This window comes from Lithobates pipiens, unplaced genomic scaffold (genome assembly GCF_037356315.1).
Source record: "Lithobates pipiens isolate NorthernLeopardFrog02 unplaced genomic scaffold, aLitPip1_a1.2 Scaffold_18, whole genome shotgun sequence".
Taxonomy (NCBI): Eukaryota; Metazoa; Chordata; class Amphibia; order Anura; family Ranidae; genus Lithobates; species Lithobates pipiens.
In genome coordinates, this window is record NW_027507758.1 from 82,704,891 (window position 1) to 82,723,726 (window position 18,836).

General features: G+C 46.4%; 1 protein-coding gene across 3 annotated transcripts in view; it reads right to left on the reverse strand.

Moving 5' to 3' along the window:
- LIN9 (lin-9 DREAM MuvB core complex component) overlaps window positions 1-18,836 on the reverse strand; it is an 85,141-nt gene that overhangs the window by 43,553 nt on the left and 22,752 nt on the right. For all 3 annotated transcript variants that reach the window (XM_077485854.1, XM_077485853.1, XM_077485855.1), the window contains exons 2-3: window positions 15,546-15,578; window positions 14,221-14,312 (exon numbers count right to left, since the gene is read on the reverse strand). In XM_077485854.1, the coding sequence (XP_077341980.1) occupies window positions 14,221-14,312; window positions 15,546-15,578 (125 nt within the window). The remainder of the gene's footprint in view (window positions 1-14,220; window positions 14,313-15,545; window positions 15,579-18,836) is intronic.

An 18,836-nucleotide genomic window follows, 5' to 3' on the forward strand; every position in this document is an offset into this window, starting at 1 on the left:
CCGCTTGGACGTTGAGAACTCCAGGCACATAGGCTGCTGTCAAGTTGGCCAGATTCTTCTGGGCCCAACGCATTATTGGATCCACTTCTCGGAGCAGAGACCGACTTCTAGTGCCCCCTTGCTTCCTTACGTAGGCGACCGCAGTCGTATTGTCCAGCCTGAGGACTAAGGATGTTCCCACTATCAGATGCGGAAATGCCAACAATGCTAGGAAGGCTGCCCGTAGTTCTAGCACATTTGACACTACTCCCCGAAAGTCCCAAATGCCCTGAGCCACTTCCGACAGGCAATGCGCCCCCCAGCCCCTGTTGCTGGCATCTGACGTCACTGTGATCCATTTGATTGGAAGAAGGGAGTGGCAATGCAACAGGTTCTCCCGACGAAGCCCCCAGAGGAGGGAACCTCTCATGGTCTGAGTAATATCGATGGACTGGACCTTCTCTCCCGACCATTGGCGAAGAAAACCCATTTGAAAGGGGCGCATCCTCCACTGTGCCCACTTCACCATCGGTATGGTGGACACCATGGTGCCTATGATCTTTAGGCATTGAAGAGCCGACGAGACGAAGAGAGGGCCAGGCAGATCCTGTCCCGTACTACTGCAACCTTCTCCTCGGGCAGAGAGATGGTACCTTTTGCCATATCGAGAAGAGCACCGAGGAACACGAGAGACTGTAGGAACTAACTGGCTTTTCTCTAAATTCAGGAGCCACCCGAATTCCTTGAGGGTTGCGATAACTTGATCCCTGTGTGTTTCAAGAGACAATCTCTGTCCTGAGCCAGAAGAAGCAAATCGTCCAGATAATGATGAATCCGGATTTTCCTGATTCTCAACAATGCTACAACTGCTAGCAGGACCTTCGAGAATGGGCAAGGGGAGGTTGACAGACCGAAGGGAAGGCAGGAAAAACTGTAAATTAAGCTGGCCAACGGAGAAACAAAGAAACTGTTGAAACTCTGTTGCCACCGGGACGTGGAAATAGGCGTCTTTGAGATCTATTGAGATAAGCCAGTCCCCTGGCTGCACTGACTGTTGGATCGTGGACAGAGTTTCCATTTTGAATTTCTCCTTTCTTATGGATCGATTTAGACGCGTCAAGTCTATTACCGGTCTCCACGTACCGTTCTTCTGGACCAGGAAAAGAGGGGAATACACTCCCATGCCGCGTTGGTTGTCTGGAACAGGAATAGCGGCGCCTTGATCCAACAAAGATTTTACGTAGGTTAAAAGAATTTGTCTTTTTTCTTCTGACCTTGGAATGGATGTGGGGGACACACTTGAGTTTGGGGACACTGCTGAACGACCAAGTGTGCCCGAAGGAGACCGTCTTAACGGTCCAAAAATCCTGGATCAAGACCGCCCAGATATGCCGAAAATGGAACAAACGAGCTCCCACCCGGACCGCCTGGACGGGCCCGATCTCAAAAGGACTTAGTAGGCTCCTTTTCCCCCCCATCGAACTGCCCTTTGCAGACTTTTTGAGAGATGTCTGTCTGGACCTCCAAGATCTGGAGAATTCCCGTCCAGGCCTGTAACTGCGTGCCTCCCTGGCACGGTCTTGACCCTGCTTTCTTGGGAACGATCTCCTTTGACTCTGCAGCCGCCTATCATGGGGGAGAAACCCTGACTTACCCCCGGTGGCCTGAGTTATATCACTATCCAGCTTATTGCCGAAAAGGGAAGAACCATCAAAGGGAATACGGCACCAAACCTGCTTAGAAGCGGGATCGGCTAGCCAAAGACAGAGCCACAGGGCACGCTTGGCAGTTACAGAAGAGAGCATAACTCGAGCCACCAGTCGGATAATATCGATCGAGGCCTCCCCCAAGAAAGCCGAAGCCAGCCTTAGTTCTTGAATGGGAGAACCCTTGGCAAGATCTTCTGAGACGTTTCTGAGTGTCTCATCAACACTATCAGACCAAACTTCCATCGCTCTAGACAGAGCCGCTAAGGCCAGAGCTGGTTTACAGGCCATGCGCCAGCCGTAAGATAGATCCTCTTCAGGTCAGAATCAATTCTCCTGTCCAGGGAATCCTTAAAAGAGACTGTGTCCTCAAGAGGAAGGGTCACATGTCTGACCAGTCTCATTACTGCCGCATCCACCAGAGGGGAAGCTTCCAAATTAACTTCTTCCTCCTTGAAAGGGTAAAGTCTCTGGATCTTAGATAGAAGAGAATTATTTTTCTCTACCTTGCTCCACTCATCCGAGATTACGTCTCCCAACTCAGAGGAAAGGGAAGCTAATACGCTCCTTCTTTAGTAGCTTAAAAAACTTCCTTTGCTTCGCCGGAGCCACTACCGGCTCTTCCCAGTTCAGCGTTTCCTTAATGGCTTTGACCAAAGGAGGAAGCAAGGAAAAATCAAAGCCTGAACCAGACTCTTCTTCCTCAGATTCACTATCTGAGAGGACCGCAGATGGATGGCTAGGCAGAGAAGAATCCCATGTGTCCTGGGCATCCCTCCCCGGAGACCTTGAAGACTCTATGGGAGACAAATGGGGGGCTTCAAATTTCTTTAGACTGTCCTTGACCAATTTTTCAACCATAGACTTCAGCTGAGTCACTCCTTTCGCCTGCCGCTTTGACATAACAGGCATCACAAAAGGGACTTGTCAGCAGGAACCTGCGTCCTACACCCCCAACATAAACCTTCAGCTGCGTGACTTGAGCAAGCTGTAGAAGGGCAGGAAGGTTCCCGGCTACGGAGACTAGATCTCGCAGGAGAATCATGACGTCTGGATCTGGAAGAGGAATGCCGGCGGTGGGATTTCGACGAACCACTTCCTCGGTGAGAACTCCGGCGTTGAGTAGACCAAGAAGGGCTGAAAAAGGGAGAGACCAACAGTGTTAGCGGAACATCCCCTAATGTTCCACTGTCCCCCCCCCCCCGGGAGGTAACCCAAAAAAAGGGTACCTGTTGTTACGAGAGGGCTGGCCACTAGCAGGCGGTGAGGCATCCAAGGGATCCATCAGGGCTGGAATAAAACAGCCCCAATTAAACACAGAGAACAGCAGGATAAGCAAAGATAAACTGACCTTTCCCCATAGACACATACCTATTGCTGAAGAAATCAGGGCTCAGGAATGGCACTGCAGGAATTACAAGCATCCCAGAGGCTCTGCAAGCTGTCCTCCGTTTTTAAAACTGCCGCCTTAATGACGTCATCAATTACGCCAAAAAACCGCTAGTGCGCATGCGCGAAGCCCGCAACGCGCATGCGCAAACCAAGCCTCGGCCTCGCGCCAGTCTCGCGCATGCGCAGAATGACCAAGCAGCGAACGAGGAAGCTGGGCGGCTGGAACACAAGGAAACCAGCCGCCCAGCTTGCCAGATACACCGCAGAACGATGTATGGGGGAAAAAAAAAAAAAAAAAAAGAGACAGAGCAAGGACAACAAAACACACAGAAAAAACTACATAGAATGGCTGCCATGGACAACATAAAGCTCAACACTCCTGTACACGGACACCATCCGAGGTAGGTCCCCAAACACATGCCGGACTTTGGGGGGGGGGGCGATAGTCACCTGCTAGTAGCTAGGCTCACGACTAACACGTGGTTTCACCTGTCAGTGACCAGGAATACACCTCTTCAGCGCCTCTTCCAAATGCCCCTTTTCCATACTCCGCTAGTAGCTAGAGCTTATTGGAAATATGCGACTCCAAGTCGCACGGCTGATCCGAATCGCAGAAAAAAATGCAAGTCTTCAGGGTAAAAAAAGACACATGCTAGGTCCTATGGAGGAGGACAAAAAAAAAAAAAAAAAGAACACGGCCTCTGGCAGGGAGCAAAGATTTATGGGAGTATCGTCCTATAGGGTAATGGAGGCGGGACTAAACCCACACGTTGGCTGCCATGGAGTCTGTCAGGAAATTTGAATTATGTCTGCCCGAGATCTTTTTTTCTGCTGGCGATTTCCTTCAAAGTAAAAACAATCATAGCAGCTGTTCAGCTGCTTAATTGTTTTTAGAGGCGGTGAGAGGGGACGTCCCCTCACCTCCTGTGCTTCTATCGCCTTGCCCGTGCGATCGGCAAGCTAGAGAATGACTCCGCCGGTGGCAGTAGTTTTATCATAGAGCTGATTGAGGACCAGATGTTCCCCGGCCATCTCTATGACGTCACTTCCAGCACATTGGATTCTTCCTACAACTTACCTATAAAATATTTTTCTTGGAGTTCATCACAGGACACAGAGCAGCCATAATAATTACTATGTGGTTATACACCACCTATAGGCGAATGGGCACTGGCAGATCAAACAGGAATTCTTCCCCTATATAACTCAGTTTTGTAGCAAAGCAATGAATATCCCAAAAAAGAGGGGAGGGACCTCTGTGTTCTGTGATGTACTCCAAGAAAAGAATTTTACAGGTAAGCTGTAGGAAAAACTGAGTTACGTCCTGGTAACATCCTTTTCCGGGAGTCTTTCAGGACAGCTACCTTTAAGAGACCCTGGCTCCTCCCCTCTTAGGAAACACCGCCTTCAATTCCACAATTTAAGTCTCGTCCTCCCTCCATCCCTCAGTTCTTCCAGAGTACCTCCGGCCAACTGGGGAGACACAAGAACCCGTCAAACAAACAAACTTTTAATCTTACCTGACGGTCTCATGTGAAGAGTTCCCGAAGATCTCCAAAAAAAAAAAAAAACCTGGGTGGGAACCGGTGCTGTCCTGAAAGACTCCCGGAAAAGGATGTTACCGGTATGTAACTCCGTTTTTCCCAAGTTCGTCTTTCAGGACAGCCACCTTAGAGAGGATAAGCAAGCACATTACCTTAGGGTGGGACCACTGCTTGCAGCACTTTACGACCAAAGGCTTGGTCTTTGGCTGACAGAAGATCCAATCTATAGTGCTTCACGAATTTAGAAAAACTGGACCACATTGCAGCTCTATAGATCTGTTCGGGAGATGCACCAGCCCACTCTGCCTGAGAAGTTGCCACTGCCCTGGTTGAGTGTGCTCTAATCCCAACTGGGGGTTCTAACCCCCCTGCCACGTAAGCCTGCCCAATGGCTAACCTTAACCATCTGGCTATCGTACGTCTAGAGGCTTTGGAACCCTTCCTAGCCCCTGAAAATAACACAAAAAGTGAATCAGACTTCCTGAACTGACTTGTGCAATCTAAATAATGAAGGACACATCTTCTAACATCCAATCTATGAAAGATGTGTTCCTGTTCTCTCACCGGATTTGAACAGAAAGTAGGTAGCACAATCTCCTGGACTCTATGAAAACTAGAGGCTACCTTAGGTAAAAAGGCCGGATCCATCTTAAAAACCAAACAGTCCGGAAAAACCTGAAAAAAAGGTGCCCTAACAGAAAGGGCTTCGAGTTCACTCTCCTTGCTGTAGTGATCGCCACCAAAAACACAGTTTTGAGAGTGATCAGTCTTAACGAGCAAGATTCCAACGGCTCAAAAGGTTCTCCTGTGAGAAACTGTAAAACTAAAGATCGATCCCAAACTGGGAAGGGGGAATTTGAAACAGGTCTCTGCCTACTTAGGGCTTTGAAGAACCTCATTATCCAAGGGTCTGATGCTAGATGCCTTTCCAGAAACACGCTTAAAGCTGATACCTGACCCTTCAGTGTTCCAAGGGCTAAACCTTTATCTGCCCCAGCCTTGAGGAACTCTAGAATGGCTACAGAGCTGCGCACATTGAAGGAGCTCTCTGAGCACCAGCTATTGAACCGCCTCCATACCTTTAAGTAAATGGTCTGGGTTTCCTTTTTCCTGCAGTTTAGGAGAGTGGCTACTAAACGATCTGAGAAGCCCTTGCCCTTCAGCAATTCCTCATCAGAAGACAAGCTGCAAGGTTCCACCGCTTCACCTGAGGACAGCAGATTGGACCCTGAGAAAGGAGATCTTCCTGGACTGGGAGAATCCAGGGGGGTTCAACAGACAGGCCCTTCAGAATGGAGAACCACGGCCTCCTGGGCCAGTGAGGTGCGATTAGAATAAGGGTAGTATTCTCCACCTGAAACTTCCTTAACACTGCCGGAATCAGCACGGGAGGGGGAAAAAGCATAGCACCTGGAGAAACCCCAACTCTGTGCTAGTGCGTCCACCCCCAACGCCCCGTCCCCCCTATTTATAGAAAAGAAGATGGCTACCTTCGAGTTTTCCCTCGAGGCAAAGAGGTCTATCGAAGGAATCCCCCAGCTCTGGGTGATCATTTCGAAGACTTCCTGCTTGAGAACCCAGTTGCCTTCTCTCAGTGTTCTCCTGCTGAGGAAATCTGCCACCTGATTTTGCTCTCCTTTCAAGTGGATCGCTGAAAGGGACAGGACATTTGCTTCGGCCCACCTAATGATGGCTTTTGCTAGGGCCCATAAGGATTCGCTCCTGGTGCCCCCCTGTCTGTTGACGTAAGCTACCACCGAGGAATTGTCCGACCTGACTTTTACATGATGTCCCCGGAGTTCTCTCTGAAAGGTCCTGAGAGCCAGATCTACTGCCCTCAGCTCCCTCCAATTCGAGGATCTCTTCGACCCCCTCCTCTCCCAGGTACCCTGTATCAAACGGGAGTCTAGGTGTGCACCCCAACCTGAGCTGCTCGCATCGGTTGTGACCACCCTGGATATTGGTAAAATTCACTCTAGGCCTTGGGACAAATTTGCTCCCTTTCTCCACCACCAGAGAGACCTCTCTACCTGAGTTGGAACCGAAACCAAAGAATCCAGAGACCCCTGGCTGTGGTCCCAAACCTTCAGTATAAATAGTTGCAGAGGACGGTAATGTAATCCCGCCCACTGAACTGCTGGGAGCGTAGATGTCAGCAAGCCCAATGCCGACATGACCTTCCTTACTGAGATCTGATAGCTGCCCTGGAGAAATAACAGTGCTTTGTCTACCTTTTGGATCTTTTCTAAAGGAAGGAAGACCTTTTGTTCTGTTGAGTCCAACACATACCCCAGGAAGGTGACCCTCTGGGAAGGATTTAAGTTGGATTTCTCCAGGTTCAGAAGCCAACCCAGGCTTACTAACAGGTCTCTTGCTATCTGTAGATCTCAAATCAACTGCGTCTGAGAAGGGGCAAACAGGAGAAGATCGTCGAGATATGCGATCACCGAGATTCCCCTGAGACGCAGGAATGCCAGAACTTCTGCCATCACTTTGGTGAAGATCCGGGGGGAAGAGGATAGCCCAAAAGGGAAGTGCTTTGAACTGCAGGTGTAGCACGCCTTCTGAGGTTCTCACTGCCAGCCTGAGGAAACGCTGGTGGCTCTCTGCGATGGGAATATGCAGGTATGCATCTTTTAAATCTATCGATGCCATGAAACAGTTTGGTGGAAGAAGTGCTTTCACTGAGTAAACTGAATCCATCTGAAACCTTCTGTAGGTGACTGAGACATTCAGAGGCTGTAGGTTTAGAATGAGCCTGAACTTTCCCGAGGGCTTGCGAACCACAAAAATGTAAGAATAGAAGCCCCTGCCTTTCTCTCCTGCTGGGACCCGTACTACTACTTCCTGTTCCTCTAACTCCTGGAGAGAGGAAAGAAGGGCAGACGATTTTTCTGCACATCTTGGCAGCTCGGTGACAAGGAGTCTGAGGGGGGAGTTCTGAAAACTCCAAGCGGTAGCCTCTTCTGATGATCCCCAACACAAACTGATTGGAGGTGATCATCTCCCACTGTGGGAGAAAGGCCCCCAACCTTCCTCCCACTGTGACCCTGTCATTGAGACTTTTTGGGCTGTTCAGGAGGGCGAAAAATTGCTTCCCCGCGCCCTTTGCCCTTGAGCCCCCAACTTTTCTTCTGTCGAACAGTACTAGGGGCTTCAAATTTTTTCTGAGGATGAGTCTTTTTGACTGCTCCCCAAATTTCCTCTTAACGGGAAAGGCCTTTTTCTTATCAGCCGTGCGATCTAGCACTGCTTCAAGACCTGGCCCAAACAGTAAGTCTCCTGTAAAAGGGATTCCACAGAGCTTTGCTTTGGACGCATTGTCCCCCTGCCATGTCTTCAGCCCTCCTGGCTGAGTTGGTCAGAGCCGAGGATCTTGCAGACATTCACACGGATTCAGCTATGCTATCCCCTTAAGCAGCATGGGAAAGGAGGATAGAATAGTTTCTTTTGCCGTCCCTGCTTCAATGTGCGCATTAATCTGGGTAAGCCAATACTCCATATTACGAGCCACCACTGTGGCTGCCATGGCCGGCTTAAGATTTCCCTGTGATGAATCCCAGGCCTTCTTTAGAAGTGAATCCATTCTTCAATCCATAGGGTTTGAAAGTACCCCCATGTCTTCAAAGGCCAGGTCAGTATGTCTGGACACCTGGGAAAAGGCAGCATCTAACCTGGGAGATTTATTCCAGACAAGAGCCTCCTCTTCCGCAAAAGGAAATCTTCGTTTTAATGCCCCAGAAAAGAAAGGTTTCCTTTCGGGATCCTGCAATTCCTTCCTGATGGCATCGATCAAGACGTCATGCACCGGGAACACGCGCTTTTTCTGTTCCCCCATGCCTTTGTACATCTGATCATGGAGTGACAATGCCTTCTTTTCCTCTTGTATGCCTAAAGTGGTATGAATATCTCCCAAGAGCTCATCCACTTCTTCCAGGGAAAGTTTATACCGTGAGGTTCTATTGGATTCCCCATCCAAACCCTCATCGTCAGATTCCCCTTGGGAGTCTGAGACGACACTGTCAACCTCTTCCTCAACTTCCTCTCTGGAGCCCCCTGGATTCTCTCCACCCGTGGGAGGAACATCCACTGGGCTAGGTGGTACACTCTGCTGCGCTGGTGGAGGGGTGTTCTGGGCCTGAGGCCACTGAAAACTAGAAAAAAGTGTTTTGAAGGACTGGAAAGTACTAGAGAGTTCCTTCACAGAAGCCGCCAGATCTGCACCCTGTTCTGCTGCCTGCTCCCTAACCAACCCCTCAATGCACTCTACACAGTGCCTTGGACCAGGAATCCCCCATAGAGGTTCTACATGAAGGACACTTCTTCCTAGAACCATGGGGGGACTTGCTCGTGGCTTTCTGAAAAGCAGAAATAAAAAAGAGAGAGCAGCATAAGATTTAAAAAGGAAAAGAAACACCAGCGCTATTTAGAGGACCACCGGGAGTGCCCCCCCCCCCAGGATCAACCACCACCAGCATCCCAGACGCACTGCCCTTCCCCCCGACCACCAAGGGGGAAAAACACCAGTGGAGCTACTGATTATAAAGGGAACACCTCCCCAGGGTTCCCCTTACCTTTGAGTGGCTGGTGCTGTTATCCCCAGGAGCTCTTGAAGCCTCTGCCTCTGACATTCTCCTGATGAGGAAGAGTGGTGCGAACGTGCCTCCGACAGCTGCCTGTACAACTTTAGAAAGAGAGGCCGCACCAGCCGAACGCTTGGTCCCCTTTCACGCACCGCGTCCGGAACCGGAAGGCGCGGATCCAACGAAGATGTCCGCCCCCACCGGAACTGACGTCGCCCGTCATCGGGTCCGGCCTCCAGCTCCAAGCCGACTGCAAACAGGGGGACCTTGGACGTCTCGTTGCAGCGCCCCACTGGGCGAAACGAAGGGATGGACCTCCCCAAACTTCCTGCTTTCCCCAAGCGAAGTTTTAGAGTGTATGGTCAGTACGAAAATTCAGCTCCCCAGCTGACCGGACTGCCGAAAGTAGTCCGATAGACGATCGGACTGCCGAGCGGGGCCAGAGCTCCACTCCAGATAGCTTCATTCTCGCCAACTGATTTAGCTAAGGTTCCTTAGCGATGTCTCCCCACCGGAGGAAACACCATAACTGAGGGACGGAGGGAGGACGAGACTTAAATTGTGGAATTGAAGGCGGTGTTTCCTAAGAAGGGAGGAGCCAGGGTCTCTCAAAGGTGGCTGTCCTGAAAGACGAACTTGGGAAAAATTAAATTTTCTTTATCATACATCACGGGACACAGAGCAGTGATAATTGCTATGTGGGATGTCATAAAGCAATGTCCCTGAGGGGAGGGAGACACAATCACAGAAACTACCACCTGAGAAGGACTTATTCTGCCACCCGTAACATACTGTGGCCAGAGCAGTATCTTATGTGGCTTCAATATCCATCTGGTTAAACTATGAATCAAAGACCATGTAGCCTTACAAACCGGAGCAGATACCTGATGGCCCAAGATGCCCCCGCACACCTGGTAGCAAGTGCTCTCACCATAGGCTTGAACAATTAACTTGCGGATCCAATGAAAAAAATAGTTAACTTGGACGCCTCCTGCCCTTTCTGGGATCTGCTGGCAGCACAAACCAGAATTCCTTACCCCTGCTGACAATTCAATTAAATCCTGACAACCTGAACTACCTCTAGATTATGCAGCGATCTTACTCCTGCCAACTGAGGATTAGAAAAGAAGGCAAAACACTCTCCTGATTCAATTATGCAGAACTGGTCCCTAAGGTGTTACCAGTGCATCTATCCCTATTGCCAGTTGGACTCTCGTTACGGACACAACCTGTCCAACTTGTTGCAGCACTTGGAATCCAGTAGATCCACCTGCAGAGTTCCCTAACATTGGCAGATTGCCAAAAATGTCTCAGGAAGCAGGGACCACTTGGTTTTGTCATCATTTACTGATGACTGAAATCCCCTGTCATTTCTCTATACCTGGAATATGTTCTGGTGACTGAGACAGCACCTGTTCTGCCCCAGTCAGAACGTGGTTCACCTTCCAGAGTCATACAACTCCTGGTGCCACCCTGGTGGTTAATGAATGCTATTGTAGAGGCATTGTTAGACTGAGTCTACAACTGATTTGTTCAATAATCCAGAGCTAGGTGTACTGGCCAAAAGTTTCAAGATATTGCAGGGCAGTATTCTCTCCTATGGAAACCAAGTTCACTGAACTGTAGTCACCTTCAAACCAACTGGAGAGACTAGCACTAGTGGTCATTATCTTCAAAACTCCTGAAAGGAAGAGTTTCACCTTCTCCAGATTCCAAACCATCAACCACCAATTTGAGCTCTGCAATACCCGGGAACAATGTCCTCTGGCAACCCAATGCTTGGATTCACCTGTCCCAGACAGAGAATATTCATCTACAAAAGACCTGGAGTAGGACTGTACGTAGAAATGTATCCAAGTTAAAACTGGAACCGACTGCTTTCTGAACAAAGATTATTATGCATCTATGCCAATATGCGCTTACGCAAACATGTATCCATGCAAACACGTAAATCTATGCAACATGCACACACATTTATGTACACATGTTTATGCAAACACGTGCTTATGAAAACTTGCGTCTACGCAACACACGTCCATGCAAACACACACCTCTGCAAACATGTGCCTATGCAAGCTTGTGTTTATTCAAGCAAACACGTTTCTATGCAAACATGTGCCTATGTAAGTAAGCAAGCATTATGAAACATGTATACTGTATGCTGCACCTGGTCAACTGCTCCAGGGCCCACACTAGTTTTGCAGGATTAGCCAAGTACATAGGCATCCAATGCAGCCTCTATGCTGCTTCAACAGTCAAAAACTAAGCTCCTACAGACCAAATGCATGCTATTCTGGAGACAACTGCTTAAAGTGCACCAATGCCCACGTTCTTTCAAACATGTGCTTATGCCACATGTATCTATGTAAAACGTGTTTATTCAAACATGCAATTAAAGTTTGCAAGCATGTATCCTATGCTGCACCTGCCCAACTGCAATTGGCCCCATACTAGTTTTCCAGGATTAGCCAAGCACATATGCATCCCAGCCTTTTTTCTGCTTCAGAGCAGCCTAAAAGTAAGCTCCAAATGCACATTATTTTGAAGACAACACCTTACAGGGCACAGATACCCACATAGAAGTGTATCAACTTACAGTTGTACAGGACTGCCGGATTAAGCAGAAAGTATGCAGTATATAATCATGACTTGTCTGGCCACACATTTTTCCCATTGTAAATCTCACCCTTCATTAGTATCCATGGGCTGCTGTTATGTCTCAAGAGGCACTGAAGCTGCTGTCCACATAGTAAACATGGCCAGCCCTCCACTTCCTGCCTATATAGAAATAGTCCATACTGAGCGAGCCTGCGCACTCTAGCGTCTCTAGGAGAAACAGCAGCCCACTCTCCTAAGAAGTACACAGATCATGTTTAAGAGCACACTGCCCCCCAGTGGCCACGGAGAGAAGATCAGACAGTCAGATTTTTCTTTTTTTTTAAAGAGAAACTGCAAAAATGCAGGACTTAACATTCCTGCTGCAGGACTCTGAACATAACATGAGTCCAACCTTCACCCATCATGGCGGGCTTTGTCATAAGACCTTCAGGGACCCCTTAATGTGAGGTCCACTCCCCCGGACCTGTATAGCACCCAGCAGGAAAGCACCTTGGTCAGAACAAATACTGCACAGGGTTCCATTACGCAAGGTCTAGCGCCGTAAGGCTGCATTACAGGCAAAAATCGAGGAATATTCTCTCCTATCCAATGAGGCTAAGGTACTATCCATTTTGGCTGACAGTTTTTTCAAATGGATCCGATTGAAGTCCATGGTTCTTACTAGAAACATCCAGACCACCAAGTATGCTCCAATAGCACATGTATCACATCAGTGACCACCACCTTACAGACACTGGCAAAAAATAAAAATAAAAATTGAGGCACTTCCCATGTAGAAGGGGTTATATAGGGGAGGGCTTCCTGTTTGATTGATCTGCCAGTGTCCATTTACCTATAGGTGGCATATAACCCACATAGTAATTATTATGGCTGCTCTGTGTCCCGTGATGTAAGATAAAGAACAAGCCAAGAGTTTTTTTTCTCTCAGGCTTTCCAGCGTAGAGGAGAGATGTGAGAGCGACTCTATATCTCGCTATAAAGAGGACGTGTCATGCCCTATTCCTATTACAAGGGATGTTTACATTATTTGTAATAGGAATAAAAGTGATAAAAGAAAAAAAAATTTTTAAAAAGGGAAGTGGGGAAACAACGCATGCAAAAGAGTGCATATCTAGATTGCATATGTAAACGATGTTTAAGTCACACGTGAGTTATCGCTGAACATTAGAACAAGAGCAATAATTCTAGTGCAAGACCTCGAACTCTAAATGGGTAACCTGTAAAAAAAAAGTTAAAGTGTAGCATATGGAGATTTTTTAAGTACCAAGGTTTGGCACCATACCATGAGTGGGTGCAATTTTAAAGCGTGACATTTTAGGTATCCATTTACTCTGTATCATCCTTCACATTATACAAAACAAAATTGGGTAAACTTTAGTGTTTATTTTTTTTTTTTTTAATTCATGAAAGTTTTTTTTTTTTTAAACCAAAAAACAAAACAAAAAAACTGCGTTTGAAAAATTACTGCGCGAATACCGTGTGACTTATTAAAAAAATGCAACAGCCACCATTTTATTCCCTATGGCCTCTGCTTTATATATATATATATATATAAAACAGTTAACAGTCACAGACTTCACGCTCCATATGATTTGCTTTCTTTGGATTGAATGCTACTGAAGACACTGTATAAATTGCATGGAACTTGAACGCGCATGTTAAAACAATGCAGACAATTCGTGTATAACTAAAAGGCAAACACTTTTTTTTTTTTTTTACATATTTGGATACAGTAGAGAGGGATTAGAGCACCTGTCGGGTTTTTACTGTCTGTTTTCTTGTTTAGGAGATTCGCCCTCTGTCTCATTTACCGTTATCACCAAGAGTGAAAGTGAAAGACAGTCCCTAATTTTAGGTTGTCAGCAGAACAGGAATAGAGGCGAAATCTACCAACTGAGACACTAGTTATGGTGACACCCTGGGATTCTCCAACTTTGGAGGATTTCTTTTCACTTCCTGTATTGGCAATGGGACAGGAAGCAAACAGCTGGCAAACAAAAACTGACAGGGGTTATAACCCTCCATTACTCTATCCAAAATGAAAGAAAAAAAAAAAAAAAAACGTTGCCTTTAGTTCTACTTTAAGAACAGTGGTTAGCCAACCTGGACTATGGCTGCCATGCTACACCAGAGTTTCCAGGAAACAATCCAAGTCCTGCAAAATCCTCCCTGTATTTACCTGAGGTATTGATGACACACACCCAGTACAACATAAACCAGTCACAAACTGTCCTTTGCTGACCAAACTGTTTTATAGTGTACATCTGCCCCAATATTTCAGACACTAAAAATAAGTTACAAACATTTTGATGACACTCATTGCTATCTGACAGGGAGTAGAAAATCTGGTGTCAATCTAAAGAGTGTGCAGACAGGTAGGAACCCCTAGATACTAACCACATCAGCAGAAGGACTATTTCCTCCTTTCCAGGTGGGAGTCTTCTGAGGCGAACTGTATTTTTCATTCCACGTGTGTGACAAACCTCCTTCTGTAAAAAAAGAAAAATCAAGTGTTTTTTTCACCTAAGTAAATAAGCGATTGTGCTAACTAGACCCAAACAGTCATTTAACGGGCAACATAGGAGGGCCAAGAAAGTGACCCACTGGGGAAAGTGGATGCAGCTCATCTCCGATTTGGTCTTAAAGGAGAAGTCAAGCCTGAGCTCGTTTGGCTGTGCTTCACCTATGGGTCACAGGAGTAAAATTCGTTTTGCAATCCTGTGACCCATTTTCAGCAGAGAGTGGTCTGAAGTCCACTCTCAGCTGACATCACTGGAACTAGCTCAGGCACCGCATCATGATAATGAAGTCTGAATCTGCCAGGTGCCTGGACCGATAGCCGTGTCAGCCTTTCAGCGAGCCACTGAGATGGCCACTCTCCATAGATCAGTGCTCCAGTGAGCATGGAGGAGCAGAAGAGAGTTGCTGATAGTCAGCAGCTCTCCTCTGGGGGATCTGTGACAACTGAGCCATCGGAGGTGTTTGCTGGCTCGGTTCTCAGCTCAGAGATAGTGGGGGACAGATGCAGCATCAGGCCGATGCTGCATCAATCTAGGTAGGCATGAAGCTGGCAAAAAAAACCCACGCCATTTTAAAAGAGACGTTTGTTTGTTTTGTTTTTTTTGGGGGGGGGGGGTTCCCCTGCCAACACCCGTGGTAACAGGAAAGAAATTAATTTGCATTAGTCAGTGAACGAGATACAGACCACGAAAGAAAAAAAAAAATCTATACTGACCTTTATGCTGCAGCATCGGTGTGATGCTGCAGCCGTCCCCTGTTGGCTCCAACCCTGAGAACTGAGCGATCCTATGACCGCTGAATGCTCAGTTTTAGTTTTTGAACTTCCTGGAGTGGAGAGCAGGGACTCTAGTCATTGCTCTCCGATCTGCCCCTCTAGTGCTCACTGGAGGGGCTGTGGGTGAAGCTGGCTTTGGGTCTCAACCTCACACTAAGTACTAGAGACAGCCGACATCCAGGCAGCTGGGAGGATAAAAATATGGTCAGGATCCTTCCAAAGTCTGAATCGACTCTGGGTCACAGGAGAGCATAAGTGCACTCTTGTGACCCGGAAGAGATGTATGGCCAAAAAAGCTTTGACCATCCTATTTTAAAATTTCTATCTAAAGCAATGTATTCTTAGGGACAGGAACTGAGTGTTATAAAAATAATCCAGCTTTTAGTAAAATCTTACAAAGAAAATTTAGGAACTATGAACATCTTACCTTTTAGACTAACAAGGGCCTTAGCAGAAGAATCTAGAGGGGGAAAAAAAAAAAAACACTTAGAATTCTAAAATGTTTTTCTGAATTTATAAAAATATACATCTTGATGGAAAGGAACAACTGGGTACAAATTGTAGTGCACCAAATAAAGCACGAGCAGTATATTACCAAGCTATGAGAGTTATCAGCTCATGAAAGACAGCTGTCATTCTAAACATGGTTCCCCAAATCATGGGTGACTGTGCTGCCTGGCCACTACTTTAACATACATAGAGCTCAGAAATGATGTGCTTGGTGGAAGAATATGCTCATTCTAGTGTTACCTACCAGTGGCTCTAAAGAGGTTATACTGATCTAACTGAGTTTGTGCAAAGTCTGCTTTTAAAGGCCATTTTGGAAAGAACAGAGATTCCCAAAGAGAATTAGGTGTTAGCGTGAAAATGAAGGCAGCATAAATAGTTAATATTAAAGCATTTGTGCAAATCTGTGGATTCATTTCTAGCAATATCTGCGCAGATACAACTGACAAAAGCCGTATAGGAAAATGTTAACACATGGCAAAACATAATAGCTCACTGATGGGAGAACACAGAACAAGCCAATGCCCAAGTTACCATAATCATGATGTCAAAATACCTAATGCCAACCAAAAATCACTACACCAGATGCAGCCTTTGTCCAACTCATGGAAGAGGCATTTGTTCTTGCATATTGCATAGCAGTGTACATCTCGTGTCTACAGCCTAATAGCTGAGATTTAAGGCACTGCTAGTCCCACCAGATTTCCAGGGAGATATGGTGATGCCACCATATCCAAGAAGCAGAGCCTCTGCACAGTCTTGCCAATATTTTTTCATTAAAGTGGAGCTCCAGTCTCCACCTGAACAATTAAAAGTCAGTAGCTACAAATACTGCATCTGCCGACTTCCTCTCTGCTTACGGTGGCAATCTGACCGAAGTGGGGGAGCGGCGGGTACCTGTCAAAATCAGGTACATGCCCCTCCCTCCCCAAGAAACAGTGGTAATTGTAAAAGGAGACGGGAGAGCAGAACATTCCCTTTTGGGTGAAGTCACACTTTAATAACCTGTGAGATCATTGTGTTTTAAAAACACTTCAGTGTAATTTTCCAAAATGTAATAGATTATATATATATATATATATATATATATATATATATATATATATATATATATATATATATATATATATACATACACATACACACACACACACACACACACACACACATACATACACACATACATACATACACACTGACTGTATATGCAGGGACCATATTTATTACATATTTGCAGTAGTACATAAAGGCTGCAATCCACTACTGAACGAATGAGTGACTTGTATAGCGCTATCTATGCAAACTGAATCGCCTCAGGGCGCTTTGCCGCCTGTGTCCATCTGCGATATAGCGCGGTCCTTTACCCCATAGGGTTCCGATGCGTTTACAAACACATTCTTTGGCCAATTTTTTAGACAGGGTATAATTAACCTACCGGTATGTCTTTGGAGTGTGGGAGGAACCGGAGTACCCAGAGGAAACCCACGCAGGCACAGGGAGGACATGCAAACTCCAGGCAGATGGTGTCGTGGTCGGGATTTGAACCAGTGACCCTATCACTGCTAGGTGAAAGTGCTAACCAAGTGTAGATGTTATAGAGTCTTGGGGCCCTCAGACTTCAGCAGCCTGTAGTGGGAACATGAATTGGGGCAATAGCATTCATCTCTACTATTCTCAGGTAACATGCTCCCAGTTTTTCAGATTGTATTCCGCATCATATCCTCAGTCAAAAATGAAGACTGTCCCCCACACTCTGACACTCATTCCCTCTATTAGGTCTGCAGTTTCTGATAGTCCTTTCAAGCAATACATATATTGAACATTATGTGCGGCCAGAGGCCTGCATATGAGGCCCCCCTTTATCTCATAAGTTGACAGACACCAATATAGAGTAATTGCAACAAACCAGGAAGCTCCTTCTAGTGGTCATTTATAACTATATTTATTACAAAAGGCAAAAATACAGAAGAGAAAGCTTGTAAAACAGATTATGCAATTTTACGTTAAAGTGATTAAAGTTAAAGTGATGATTTAGCATGTTCTAGGCCAGTAGTTCCCAAACCTCAGTCCACAAGTACCTCCCCCCCCCCCCAACAGGATATGTTTGGGTAATTTTTCTTAGATACAATAGTTACCAAACACCAAGACACTGAAAATGATTTAAAGCACCTGTGTGAGGTGAAGGAAATGCTGAAAACATGACTTGTTGGGGTACTAGAGGACTGTTGCTGGGATACACTGGTCTAGGGAAACATGTATGAATGTTAACTGTGCCCAAACAAGTAATGTACTTTTTGTTTAGAAATCCATCTGAAAATAGAGAAGTGCACCTCCTGGTATGTTAGGGTGCCCAAGCTGTAAATCTGCAGTGTGAGATCTAAAGCCTCATACACACGATCAGACTTTGGACAAACTTTCCCCGTGGATTTTTGTACAAAGGGCATTGGCCGTGAACTTGTATGGCATACACACGGCAGGAATTTTTCAGCCAACTTTCACCAAATCACGTGGTTTTTCTGCTCTTTACTGCCACCTTTGGTCAACTTCTGTATTGTTTGATCTTTTTCATTGGTTCTGAGCACGCGTGTTTGATTCCCTGCAAAGGTAAAGCATAATGGACTACTATGCATCGCATAGTAGTTGTGCCAAATGTGGCATGTCAGGGGGTCACCAGTACTTAAAGCGGAAGTTCCATTTTTGGGTGGAGTGCCGCTTTAAAACAGTACTGAGGAAAAGACTAGCTGCAGGGAGTCAGCAGGCAATACTGGTGATCAGTCCTTTGGAAGCTGTGCCCAAAAATGACAAGCAGAAGGAACAGTACAGGTCTTCTTTAAAGTATGCCCTACAATAAGTCAGAATAGACTCTCATTGTAACTACAATATAAACAAATGTCTATATACAAGAGTTGCGCTTACTTACATGAATCTTTGTGTGCTTTGTGTATTGCTTTCAGATCTGTGCAGTAATCCAGTGTGACACACTGGGATTTTTTTTTACTAAAGCTGGAGTGTGCAATTAAAAACTACTGGTCACAGGTTCTATCTGTAATACAAGAAGTGGTGGGAATAGACGTAGCCCAAACCCCGCGGATATGCCTTCTAGGCTTAGTAGAAGAATTAGCCCCCAGGATAGTGGACAGAACTCTGATAGGACTCCTACTTTTCTATGCCAGGAAAATGATCACTCTCTGCTGGAAAAAGCACGCCCCGC